Source organism: Morone saxatilis, unplaced genomic scaffold (genome assembly GCF_004916995.1).
Source record: "Morone saxatilis isolate NCDOM2014 unplaced genomic scaffold, NCSU_SB_2.0 Contig12, whole genome shotgun sequence".
In the NCBI taxonomy this organism is placed as follows: domain Eukaryota; kingdom Metazoa; phylum Chordata; class Actinopteri; family Moronidae; genus Morone; species Morone saxatilis.
The window spans coordinates 6,739,103-6,753,571 of NW_023339674.1; the positions used below are offsets into that span (position 1 = coordinate 6,739,103).

Below are 14,469 nucleotides of genomic sequence, written 5' to 3' on the forward strand. Positions count from 1 at the left end.
CCTGCAGGGAACTGAGAAGCCTTCTTCAGGTTACTTAATTTAATTTTTTGCTCATAATTAGGTTTGGGATTGCAATGGGCGCTGCATAACAAACACTTATCTTAAAGTTCAAAATTGTTTATTTTTTTCATATTTGGTTGTACTTGTTTACTCATGCCATTTCTCTAAAATGTGCCATTTTTTGGTATTGTAGTCATCATGTGTACTTGCTCTAGCTGCACATTGCTACATCAACCGCAAAGACAGAGATGGAAAGTTTATTCTTCACCAAAAAATGTAGTGGATTCTATCAGTAAAGTTGCAGATTGCAATACCGCTTCCTTCCAAACATGTCGGAGAAACTACAGTGGCCACAAAACTTGTGAAAAATGCAAAAGGCCCTATCCGCGTCCTTTGGAGATAAAACTGGCTCATTCTAAGGTAACCAGAACACAAGGTTCCTTATTTTCAGGTGATTAAAGTGCCTGAAATAGGTTGATACAATAATATATATCCATTTAATAGCTCTTCGATTGTATAACACAACCTTCCTCAGAACTTTAGACTTTAAAATTTAAATAGTTCTCAGGACTTCTTTGGCCCCAAAAAGGCTCTTTTTTCCCCCCAATAATTCAAATGTCTCCTTGCCCTCTGCTCCCACAGTTCCTGCAGTGAACGCAGGGTGGCGACACATGGCTAATCAGAGCCATGTGGCTCCTGTGGGCACAAGTCTCTCAGTGAAGTTTGTAGGAAGGATTGCGCTCAGTTGGAGAGAGAGACAGTGAGGGGGAAAAGTGAGCTGGGCTCCATCGAGGAGGAAAGAGATAGAAACCAGGAGAGCCGGAGACAACTTTCTTGCAGACTCCTGCTTCTTTCACCGAGAGGGTTTTTTGGTGCGCTTTGGGAAGAGCAGAAGAAAACAGCGCACAACGTTATCAAGGCACTGTATTTTTTTTTTGAGGGTGCTCGAAATTAAAATTTTGAGTGCAGTGGATGTGAAAAGCCGGCGAAGGTTTAACACAGAGCCGGAGGAATGTATCCAACTCGGGCAGCGGCGAGCCAGCGTCTCTGGAGATGTCCAGCCTGCGCGCTCTGGATCGCCCTGCTCCTTCAAAGTGTCCTGGACCTGAGCGCGTCTGGTGAGTCTCAATACTTTTCCCGTCCCTCGGTAATGATTCCAGTCTTCCCCCAGCTCTCTCTGCTGGCTTTACTCACTCCATGCTTCATCCCAACACGCGTGAATTCAACTATGTAATCTGTCAACCCTGTGAAAAAAAAAAAGTTTGTCGGGATTTATAGCATTAGGTGCCCGGAGTGCGCACTTGTGACTTTATAGTGAGTTTATCTCGCTTTAAAGACATCCATCATTGTGGTTTTATATTTTTAAGACCACTCTACTTAGTTTTTTAGTCTTGAAATCACGTTCCCAAACTGTTGTTCCTCACAAAGCAGAGGTGTTTGCCATCATTCAGCCTCCCCTCTCATGTAAATGATCTTTGGTTTTAAGATTATCGACCTATTGTCATTCTGAAGCCTCTGCACGGGGAAAGACATGACTCCATTGGCGGACAATAGGGGGGCTCTTAACTAGTCAGCTGGATAGCTGCTGTGCCACCCAACTACCCCCCATCAATAATTTAGGTCCGTTTAAAGATGAATGATAAGATAAGATGAATCAAGTCTTAATTGAAAGGCAAATAGTTGTTAAGGAGAGTGTCTGTGTCAGGAAGTTAGATGAGGATGTGTAGGCAACCTTTTGGAATAAACAGCCCAGTCTGGCCTCTAGGAAACAATACTGTAATTTGTCTTAATTGCCTTTTACAAAACAAACACTAAAATAGATCATCAGTTTATTTCTCTGTGCACTGTGGGTAAAAATAGAGTTAATAGAGAGAATAGTTTTATTTAGTTTATTTGCTCATTCAACATTCATCTTAGGAACTATATTTGCACTGTCTTTTGCTGAACATGGCTGAGCGTGTGGTATCTTCTTAAAGAAAGGATAGGATGATGGTTTATGTAACTGGCTTTTGGTTGACTAATATAAGTATGATTGAATTCAGTTTGAATTGTTTATGAAGCTGCTTGTAGAAAGCATTTTTTCTCCTCTCTCTGGCTTTTGAGTGTATAGTGAGTATAAACCAATCCTCCCCTCTCAGATGGGTAGTGATGGATTATCTACGGAAGTTTTTTGGGGTTTGTTTGGATTATCTCTGTCCTCCTTAAATGCTTTTGGAGGTTATTTACAATGGAGATGTACAGCATATACTGCTTTGAGCATAAAGCATTCTGCTATGGGCCTTCTCTTGCCATCCTGTCTTCTCTATATCTTTCTGCCTCTCTTTCTTGCTCTGAGGCAGGGAGGAATGTTAATCCACATTACTTACCTGGACGCGTTAGCTATGACTTCTTCAAATGCTGTTTCCTGATCGAATATGGAGTGGAGGAGAGCCAAGCCCCTGCTTCTGCAGCTACTTCATATCTGGAAATGGACAAGTGGAAATGACTGCATCTTTTTCCATGTTAGCTGCACAGTTTAGAGGCAAAATCTACCCTTAAAATTTAATTTCATATGCTAATACGGTTATTCATGAAGCAAAACTGATTTGCTTTTCCACTCCCACTGCTGGAAACCAGAAACTGCAGAAAAGCTGCAACTGCTATTGATCAGAGATCATCTGCAGCTGCTCTGTATAATGATTTTAATACTAACATTTTCTGTACATTAAAATAAGTGCAGCTTCACTGTAGCCTTAATGGTTATAGACAAGAAGATGACGCCCATTAAGGTGCTTTGTACTTCCACTGCATCCACAAACTTGACCTCTTATTCAGCGCCAATAAAGAAGCCCCAGGATATGTTTGTAGATAATATCACTGGCAGTCTTGTCTCTCCTCTGGCTCGCTGTAATGGGAATAGTTAGAGAAGGACAACAGTGTGGTTTAACTGTAATCAAATGTGAAGAGAAGAGTGCAGCACCTTGTGATCAGAGGCCAGTGGAAATAAAATGGCTGTATTGTGGCAGCAACTGAGCAAACGTGACAAGAAAGAAACTAAAAGGCGTGGCTGTCTGTATTTGCTGCTGTCTGGTTTACTGGTCAGTCTGCAAGCTTCCAGTCAGAGGTCAGAGGTCAGAGGTCACTGGTCTGTCACTGTGGTTCAAATGCCAGGATTTCCAGGAACAATCAGGGCTGCCCCTGGCCACAGCAGTGGAATGTTATATACATGGCAGACTTGACAAAGGATGTATAAGACAACAATTAAAACATGTATGCGTGCATGGTTTATGTATGTTAAGCTTACAATGTAAGTGTAACTGTCATTAATTGGCTCACAACGGGCAGTGCAAATCAAATATGCTCCTCAAAAATGTTTTCGTTTTGTTGTAATATTCTTTCTACACTTACACGCCTTTTGATTAATTGAAGTTATCAGGACAAGACAGGGCATTGAATAATTGATTTGCACTTGTGTTTGTCTGATAACTCTAAAACCTGAGTTCACTTGCGCTTTTGACAACCCTCAGATTCTTCCCTCTCCTTGCCAAAAACTGTTTAGGCATCAGAACATATCATGTTTTTCTTATAGGCACTGCTTCACTTGCAATTCACAACTGTGCTCCTCTAGAGCAGGACATGCATTTGCACACAAATGGTTCACATGGCGTAGTATTTTTTTCCAGCCAACTGGGTTTATCCCTAATCAGTTAACCTGAAATTGAACCCAGGTTGTGCAGCATGAAAATCAGATTTCTTTTGAAAGTGGGGAACAGATTACCAAGTAAATGCAGCGTTTATTTGAATATGAGATAGGTGCAGCATCAAAAAAGTCCCTGTCGTTCCATCTTTCAGCCCCTGCCCTTTAGCTCCAAAGTAATAATCTGTGACACGTTCATAAAAGTAAATTGACATCAATGTTTTCCAACTATATAAACTGTGTAAATGTTTCTGAACATGGGACATTCACCTCTGAACATAAAAGGTCCTCTACAGGGCAGCAACTATGTGAAATCTGTTTAGAGTTGCATTTAGCCTTTTAATAACACTCAGGAAGGCTATAAATCATGTTGGGTGGAACTGCCGTAGTGGAGTTTTCAACAGGACACACTGTTGACACTAAAGGCACTTCACCCCTGGAAAAAAATCCTCGGTCCTACAGGCTGAGTGTGTAGGAGCCTGTCCTGCTCTCTCTGCTACTGAGATGTCTATCTGTACTGTTCTATGTCTACTAGCATTTTCTTAGACTCATATTTAGGGAGCAGTTTACAAGGAGGTGAAAGAGACGTCAACGTTTATGGTAGAACTTTCTTCATGCATCCTTGTAAAAGGAAATTAGTAAATTTGCCACTCCCTCTAGTGATGCTTTTCATTACTGCGATATTGCTATAATTTCTCCTTTTTTATGTTCAACAATATTCAGTTTATCTATATTTTATCCAGATACTCTGGGAAATGTTGGGCTCTGTCATGGTCTTAGTGGTACATCTCTTTCAGATAGATGACTGCTGTGTTTAAAACCCAACTCCCTCTCTGCACAGTGCACGCCACACTAACTCAGGCATCAAGTGGTGTGCATCCCTAAAAGCTTTTGGCAGACGGGAGAATAGGGCAGGAACTGTATGTGTGAAACAGATGTATGGTCTTTTTTTGGGAGGAGAGGGTAGAGTGGTGACTCCATTTTGAGTGTGTGAAAGAGGAAGAAAGTCATGGACATTAATTTAATCAGCACATAGCCATAAATCATATGCTTTGACTCTGTTTTATGTCGCTGATTTAAAACATCGGTGTGTAAACCACGTTGTGCACTGGCAATTACCTACTTCCCACTCGTTATTAAGCACATGTGTTTGCCAAGGCTCAGTGTACTTCAGTGTTGCCATAGGGCAAACTGTTTGGAGAATATTGTGTGCTAATTGTTTAACTGATATACAGCCAGCGGGCGATTTGCTTTAAATGATATAAAAAGCATCAAGATATCAAATAACTAATGTGCTGTGCTTTCTTCTGACTTGTGTTTATTTTATAATCACTCTCTTCTTGTGGTTGTTGTTTCCTAAGCAGGAATACCTCATTGATTACTACAGAATTCGCAAGATATGAAGTTTCCTTATGATGTGTGATGCCAGTAAATGGTACATTTGTTTTCCATTGAGATGTTTGCTGGAATGTCCTGAAAATATGCCGTCAATGCTTGGTTGACATAGGAATTTTGGAAGTGGAGTCTGATTTTAGGTTTTCCTTCTTTGTAGATCTACTCTCTGCCAGGTCAGGCAAAAGCCTTTCTGTGAATGGTAAGAAGTGTAAATTTCCTGCATTTGCGTAATATTGGCAGAAAAATGCTCTTATTTCCACAAATCAGACTCTGTGGAGCATGCTTGTTTTTTAGCGGTCAGAGTCCCTCAGAGAGGCAGCGTTTAATCAGAGGCTAAACACAGTTCACTCAGATCCTCGTCTTAGACGTTTGATAAAGTTTCTGCCACTACAAACTGTAGCCAAGCGTAAAAAACCCTTTCCTGCAATTTACTGTCTGCACAGGAGGTCAGTCTGTTAGAGGGAGAAAAACCTCTGCAGGATTCAAGGGAAATGCAGCACAGGATTAACAAAGGGAACAAAAAACACTAGTTTAGGTTTTAGTGCTGCAGTTGAGAAGCCAGTGTATGGATGTGGCACTTAAATGATGTAAACAGAAGCAGAGTCTTGACTGAGAGGGGAAATAAGCTGCAGCAAGGTAGCATTAATTTCTGTGTGTACATTAGTATGGTACATTAGTAGACTTAAATGACTTTATATTTGCCCATTTCCATCGATTGACCTGTTCTGTATGTCCGACCACAAATTGAATAGCTTTCTATACCTTCTAGTCAATACTTCCTATGTTGATGTCTTTCGACTGCTGTCTGGAAGACAAATTACGCCTGCCACATAAAAAATGTTCTCTGCTGTACTTTATACACACGATACAATGAGTCCTTTGCTGCAGTTGTAAGGCAAGCTGTAAGTGCGATGACAAAGTGACACTTTAATGAGTCTAATGGAATAAGCCACACATACTGCATATCAATTTCCCATATGTACTTGGCACGGTTTAATGTTGAGGACTGCAGGGAATAGCACTGGCTCAAAGAGCTCTAAATTTCATTGAGACCACTCTTCATTGCAGTTTTAGCAAATCACTGCTTTGCTAGCATCCTCCACGGCTAGCTTTGCTCTGGCTTAATATGTGGAGATCATGCTACATTTCATTTAATAGGGAGTAGGATGAAACATGGCTTTTTAAATTTCCCTATATGTGTCAAAGTAAATCTTTTTAAGCCCTGTTTGCATTACATTAAGGACTTCAGAAACCCCCACTGCAAGCAGACGGCAGATCTCCGTCCACCCACAATTAGGTCTTTGTACAACACCACACTCCTTCCAAGGTATTAAATACCCCAGACTTTACGGGCTTCTCTGCCAGAAATATTAGTATTTATGTTCCAAAAAGTATGTGTAGCTTATCTTAACCAGCTTTATTCACCAAAGGTGTGTTGTTGTCACATTTTTTTATGTTTGAACAGCATTGTCATCTTTTCTGCAACATCCCCTAACCAAGTACTCGGCCTAAGCCAAGTAGTCTGGTGAAGTAAAGTCCGATTGTCAGTCACACAGAACAAAATCATTAACTGGCCTGTGACTATTCTACTGTATAATTTGACCTGAATTTGAAGTGAATGAAAAAGGGGCGTTATATAGTGGCCCCGCTTTCGCTTTCCAAATAACTTTAATGTCAATGAAAGGTCAGAAGCACTGAACAGGTACATGCTGCTTGTGGATACAAATTATCTGTGTTCTTCAGAAAGGTTTGGCATATTCATCCCTCAGAGTATGTTTTCAGCTGTTCACACAGACCTACTTTCTGCCTGCTAGAGAACCAGAGAACAGTCAACCCCTCCGTCACCCACCACCATCGGCATGACATCAAAACTCCTTGGCACGCATCTTATCTGGCTGGCATGACAGACAAATGCTGGCACTCTCTTCTTGTTTTTCTTTTTTGCTCTCTTTCTGACTTTCTTGGCTGTATTCTGTTACACACACACAAACACACACACAGTCCCTACAGTTCATTTTGGCCGTCGGGTGGCTCTCAGTTGGCCCTTCTTGCCTGGCTGACTGACATGCTTCTCTTGGCTACGCTGTGTGTGTTTACTCAACAATAACTGAGAGCAGGGTGGCTCCACACCAGCTCCTGCTCTCTTTTAGAGGCACAATCATAATGACTCACACAGGCCTTTGGTAATGGTCTGTCACTATTTAGCATCTTTAATTTGAGCAAAAGACATCTTTTGTGACGTCAGCTGATGAAGAAACACTTCGCTTTTTATTTGTTCGTTACAGTTATGTGATGATTATGAGAAGGATGTTTAGTTCAGATTTGGCTTTCTCAATATCAGTCTTGATCATGTCTTTGTGGCTCCATGTCTGCTCTTTTGCCCACGTGATACTCTGCGAAACCATTGGACCATCAGCTCCCTTGACACATTTGTATAAACTTATCACTCTGCAGTTATTAATAGAACGTCATCACATGTATTTTTTTTTTGCAGTTGTGCGATTCCAAAATGATTGTTGGCAGCTCCTCCGTACAAATCTTTCTTTTCCTTTGTTTCTGTCTTTCTTTTTCATGCCTCTTACACACACACACACAAGTGATGTAAATAGCACATTTGTCTTGTAGTACTGCGTAATGTGGAAAGTGCTTTGAGTACAAATTTCCCTCTGCTTGTGGAATTATTAAACTAGAGATGTTTAGACGGCAGGAAATTTAATTTTACGGGGCATCTAATGATTTATGTTCAGTTTGAATTAACTGAACCCTATTGAATGCAGGCGTGTCTTTGTTGTGTGTGTATATAGTGTTGGATTTGCTTATGAGGGCTGATTTGTGGTTCACCCTCTCATTTATTCAGGAAGTTTTTGTTTGTGTGACATACAGAGAGATGTGCGTTTGCCTGTTTTTTTGTCTTTTATTAGTTTGTAATTACAATCAGTAGCTCTAAAAACTATAATCCTGTTGTAGCCTGAAGTTGAAGAATTTTGTCTTTTGAAGATTAGTTCCTGTAAATGGGGTTTAGTTCAAAGCTGCCGGTTTAACAAGTCTACTTTGGCCACCAAATACATTTGGGGTTCTGCTAAAGTAATAACAACAAGGTTGTGAATGTCGAAGCCCTTTTCCCATTCATTGTTTTCAGTGGGGGATTCAGTCAAGAGGTTTCATGAGCACCTTTTGAACCTACAAACTAAACTGTTTTAATTAAAGGCTGTCTCTCTGGTAGATTATCACCTCATCAAAATATGTCTCCAATGTGTAAATGTACTTTATGTCTGTTGTCCCTTAAAAAAGGCTGTTTGATTCTCTAGTGATGCAGCTCTTGAATGTCAGTTTTCAGCACTTGGGCCGTCTGTCTGTGTGCAGGTTTTCAGACACTCTGAGTTTAAGTGGAAAGTCTGAGTGTTGCAACAGATCTTGAATTTATTGTTGCCTTCACACGACAAAGATGAAGCTCTCCCACTCCTCTCTTTGTCCATTTCCCATCGGAGAAGTTGGTCGGCTGTGGGTACTGACTTTATGTTTCACAATATTATTTCAGCTCTGTTGAAAAAGTTTGGTGGCTTGTGTTGTATTTAACTATGATGTGTTGTTTTACTATTATACAGGATTTATGGTAAGAAACAACCAGTGGTCCTTCTGCTGTTGTCCTTCTTCTCTGTCTGTTTCTTTCTTTCACTACATCAATTTTTTCTCTCATTTCATTTCTCCATATGTTTTTTTTAGAATCTCAGCCCCAAGGTAAACCCCCCAAAGTGTCAATACTTTGAACTGAAATGTATGCTTGTTGTGCTTGGTGGTCCTTGAATGATAAGTGGTAACCATCATTTTATTAAATCAGGGGATTTTGAATTATGCATTTTTGGATGTCGTTGTCTTAATGTGGACATAGTCTTAAACAGTATTTTTTAAATGTATCGGCCAGAGTGCGGACATGGCCTTAGCATGTTTGTTTAACCAAAGGCTTTGTTGCATTGTTCGCTAAGCAAGCCCCCTATTAACCAGCAGCAAGTGTTTATCCAGCCACTTCATTCACACAAAAGACTTAAGAGGGGCTCCCTTGAACTGGTGGCTCAGTCCTGTTGTCCAGGAGATCTCAAACTTTCACACTGGGCTGACAAGTACTGCCTTTACTCCTAGTGACAGAAGCAGTCAGTCACTACAACTAGAAACAACTTTGCTCTAATTTTCCAGCATGCTTGTGGAAAACAATGTCTATTCGAATGTCCAGCGTGGCTGTAAATTGTGACAATAATGTCCAGGGACAAAAAACTGTGATGGGAACCAGAAACCATAAATAAAACAGTGACTTAGCATGAATAGAAAAGCACAAAAGACCATAAGAAATTTGACTTAAATGGAAATTCCCTTTCTATCCATTCTAATCCTGTATTGACCACACTGACCGAGGAATCTGGAGTTAAAGAGCTCACTGGCTGTAACTCTGAAGTACTGTGAGTTAAATGCCCATCTTGCAAACCACTGCTGGCTTGTCATCTGCACCAATCATTGCCCCTGTGTGGCATTATAAGTGGTCAAGGATTGTCTTATCAATCAGGCTTAGTGATGGGGCATAAGGGAATATGGTCAACAATTAGGTTGGTCTCTTGGTGAAAGTTGGTATAACTTGCTTTTTCCCATTTACATTTTAGAAAATTGTAGTTTAAGACCAAAGATTAAAAGATTTTTTTTGTTCCAGAAAGTAAAGCTGGGAATATGAGAGTCTGCAGATTATGGTATGCTCGACACCCAAAGGTTTGGCAAACCCTCAAAGCTTTCCTCACAGTCTTGGGGGAAAGCTGTTACCCTACAAGTCAATGGTAGCCTTTTAAATCAATTTTGGCCTGATGGCCTCACCATACGGCAGCTCCTTTCAAGGTTGTTGAAGTTATTGACTTCTGTGTAGCCTAACTCTCCAGATTGTGGGTCTGTTTTTAACGGAAACAAGCGAGTGAAAAGAATAGCAGGATGGAAGGACACAGTCAGTCGTTCTGTGCTACTGACTGTCCAGATGCGTTAACCAGAGGCTTGTAGAAACACTGTGTTTGATGTCTGAGCGGCTGTGGGTTCATGTGGTGAAATATGCTGGAATGGCAATAGAAGGGTATGGGATAGTCATAGGGCAGGAATCTGTCTTTGTGTGACTGTGATAAAATTTATGCCATCTTCTTCATCACCCTCTCATTCATTCAGAGTTTAGCTCATGTAGGGGAACTCTGTATTTAACCCGGGGCGGGCGAAGAGGAATCATCTCAACTGGGACCCTCCCGACCAGGAATTCATAACTTTATCCTGTGGGATGTCGAATGCCACTCTTGTCCTCCGCAGAGTCACTCCTTCTCTGAGGCCAATAAAAAACAATAGGGAGTGTTGAAGGGGAAATTGTGTATACCCATGAAAGCAACCCCTCCTCCCCCCTTTCATATTTCCACTTTAAATAGTTATTTAATTTCCCAGTAGATGTTTATAAAAGCTGACACTGACTTGGAACCAATCTGTGTTTAAGTTTACTTACTAGTGCGGTTGTGTCCTGCATGCCAACAGTCCCCTCACACCTTACTCTTGTTTTCCTGTCTCTCTGTATATCTGTCTCTGTTTCTCTCCCCGCAGCCCCCCTTCTCTCAGAAAGCATTGATTTCAGCAGGGCAGGAAATGAAACTGCATTGCCTTGCAACTCCCAGCAGGAGAGGGGGATCCGGGGAGGGTAAAAGGAAGAGGTTCATCGAGTAAAAGAAGTCCATTACTATTTTTTTTTGTTAAAGAAAAGGGATGAAAAGATTGATAGTCTGAGGATGTGAGTGCGGACTGGGATGGGCCTGGCTAAGCGAAGAGAAAGCTGAGAGGGCTAAGAACGACACTGAGACAAGAAAATATTTTTACAGAGACGTTTGACTGACAGCAGGTTTAAATGAACTCTCAGCAAGTTATATCAATCAAAAGGCTGAAGCATATTACTCATTAAACACATGATAGAAAAGTAGCCGGTGATAAACAGCGACTGAGTGACAGCGAAAAATGGGTGCTCTCACTAGTTGAGGATCGGTGGCCCCACTATCTTTGACAGCTCTTGACCTTCATCCCTCTATCAGATGTCAATGATCTTCTCCTCAGAGGGGCCTATATAAGAGGCTTAGGCCCGCGTGATCCCTCTGCCTGTTTGCTTAACCTCTGCATGGCTGCCTCAGCAGTGCTAAGCTTTGCTCACAAGAGCTCATTACCTCTCAGCCCCCCCGTCTCTCTCAGTATTTCATACAGCCATTTTAGCAACTGGAACATGGATTTAAGAGCCTCTGATTATGTACACCGTTAAACCCTTCGAACTAATGTGAACTGTGAAGAATATGCCCTTACAGTATAAGTTAAACTCATGTCAACGCTTTCAAAATAGCATCATTTTCAGGATTCAATTTGGAAATGTTGAGCAATGCATGTATGCTATATCATTTTCTAACAGAAGAAAACAGAATTCCAGCATTTCACTATCCCACAGTAATCTTTAATGGAACATAAAACCTGTCATGTCATTATAGTCGTAATTGGAGTAAAGGAGGGATGGCACAGCTTCAGCATCTTTCCAGACATTTAGCCACAGTTTCACTGCGCTTGAATAGAATATTTATTGTGCTTTTCATTAAGATGAACAACTGTTTATACTGTTGCATGCATTGTGTAATGATGTTTTGCAACAAGGCAGGGGCCCGTCCCTTTAGATGTATGCAGCCTGAAGGGTCCTGCTGCACTGAAATTGGGGGGAAAAAATAAAACAAATGCCTGCTATGGACATTGTGGCTTATTATTCCTGACATGCTCTGTTGAAGTGCTGATTCGAAATGGTCCGGTGCTGATAATTCGGAGCGAGACAGATCGCTGTGGCTGTGATTCATGACTGTTTGAGTGGGACTTCAAACAATAGTGGAGTCGGTCCGAAGTTTCCCGGCTGGTACTGTTCAACAGTTTGGACTACTGTCAGCTCACGGCAAGGAACTTGGCTGGGTGAGAGTTTGTCTGAGCTTTACTTCTTTCAAACTTTCTACTACTTTTTCTCCCACTCTGCCTTTTGTCTACATCTCCCTCTCCTCCTCTTTGTTCTCATCTTCAGAAACTCTGTCCAAAGCAAAGGGTTTGTCTTGAAACATGTTTCTCTTCCATCCTGGATAATACTCTGTTCTGGCTCTCTGTTATTGTGACTTCTTTAGTTGTCTGTGTGTCCACAACCAGACAGGAGTGACCCATTGTCCCCTAACTGCCCTTGCTTTGCACCCCAGGCTTTGTTAGTCCATTTACTCTTTAATTTAAATTTGATTTAACTCCAGCCAGCTGGCTAGCTTAACCTCTACTTATGATGGCCCTGACCAGATTTGGACATTATCCTTTGTCTTGATATTTGTTGGTGTGTGTGTGTGGACAAACATGTGGCTCTCTTAAACATTTTTACTGCTCCCTAAAATTAACAAACTCCCAGTAAAGATCTGTTTTATGCTAAAATTAGCTACTATACAAAATACATACCCCTCCATTCACTTGCTGTCATGCAGTGATTGTTGTCTGATCAGACTAAGTGACTCAGTGTTGCATCCTAGTGAATGTTTATGTCCTAACTTTTTTGTTTGTTGTGGCTTTTATAATACACTACTTAGAAAAATGTGGTAAAACTGCACAGCTTGTTAGACAATGAGAGGAAAACATGGAAATGGAAAATGTGGCTGTGAACCCAGGTTTAATTTTTGCCGATTTTGTGGTTAAGGATGTTTGCTTTAGCAGAGTAATAGAAATAAGCAGAAATAAAGCTAATTTGGGAGAAAAACATCAAACATACATGCTGTTCAAAATGTGAAACTAGCCTCTTACCACTTCTACAAACTGCCTCTTAAAGATTTGTTCATTTGTCTTTGGTTTTTATTGTTTAACAGTGGTTGGTGTTTAAAATCATATTACATGACAAGGTTTTATGTGCATTACTATAACATAGGAAATGTGCACTTAAACAAAGAGTGGGACAAAACTGTTATGTTACAACTATGTTATATTTTTAGATTCTGTCACCTTACCCGTAGACCTGAGATTATATAAGGGAAGGACAATTTAATTTTCTTGCCCACTACCCTCCATGTGTAATTGGCACAAATAACCCATTGCTAATGAGTGTACTGTTAGCTTGTTAAATGTGTTTAGGAAGTCACACAAGCTCTCTGCTTCATGCTGAATGAGTTACATCACTTAGTGGTTTACACAAGGTGCCTCCAGAAATGTGTAGTGAAGCCTGCCTTACTTTCAATGCGACAACTATGCTTCCCTGGCTCGACAGTAATAAACCTTAAAGAAAAACAGTAGTTAAGATGGACCCAGACAATAGCAGAGAAGTGTTTTATTGCTGGTTACATAGCAGATAGCAGGCTACATGTTTGCCCTCAGCCTGTGCTTACACAGTAATGCAGCCAGAATGTGATTGGCGGTATGCATTCGCAAATGTGCACGCCCCATGTCCCAGTGTTGGTGGTCTTGGAAAGCCACCAAGATCACCCGGCTGCTCTGTAATGTGAAAGCAATTAGCAGCCAGCGGTTTTACACAGTGCCGATATGTGTGGAATAACAAAGGGGAATGTAGGTCAGCTGTGAGTCACAGGTACATGGTGTGGCCATCGCATTTCTTTGGACCATGTGTGGTTATTTCCAACTATTACAGGTTATTGTACTTTTTTTGTAGTTACTTCAGATACATCATTTAGCCTCTTTTCTAACTAATCCATCTTTTTTATACAGCAACATGACTTTGTGCCTTATTGGCTCATAACAATTAGCAATAAAATCCTTAAAGAGATGAAATAGATCACATATGAAAAAATACTTATTAGTTGCTAGAATGTAACAATTCAGCTTTTTCAACTTTGAGAGAAAATAAGTTTTGGAGTTTATGGTAAAATTCTTGACGTAAATGGGTTTGTAGCGAGTTTAAACCCAGATTTATTCAGCTCTCTGTAGACCTCTTTGATGTCTTCACCCTCCGTTTACTTCATCTGACATTCATTTTAATGAGACGGACATTCCCCCTGATAGAAATCTGCCTCTGACTTATGCTGGAATACAGTAAATCAGTGCCACACACATATTGGGTTAGATTGAGTTCTCTCTGGGTGAGATTTGTGTGTGTGTGTGTGTGTGTGTTTACAGTGTGTGAGCAGGGTGCGTGCCCTCTGTCACATCTGGCAGCTTGTGGTTTTTTTCATGAACTGCTAAATGAGGGGAAAAATACTCCCAGCTGCCCTCAGGAAAACTCACCTGGTGTAGAGCTGTCTAAGTTCCTTGTTTTCCCTCTCACACTCTCTAGTGCCCAAACTCTCCTTTTTACACATTGTTCTCCACAAAACATGAACATACACACAGACACACTTACACACACACAC

General features: G+C 40.9%; 1 protein-coding gene across 1 annotated transcript in view; it reads left to right on the plus strand.

The window, feature by feature from the left end:
* Nucleotides 1–660: 660 nt before the first annotated feature.
* The window catches only part of ror1 (receptor tyrosine kinase-like orphan receptor 1), a 127,727-nt gene continuing 113,918 nt past the window's right edge, over nt 661–14,469 (plus strand). The window contains exon 1 of the mRNA XM_035654079.1: nt 661–1,118. Within this exon, the coding sequence (XP_035509972.1) occupies nt 1,013–1,118 (106 nt within the window). The 5' untranslated portion in view covers nt 661–1,012. The remainder of the gene's footprint in view (nt 1,119–14,469) is intronic.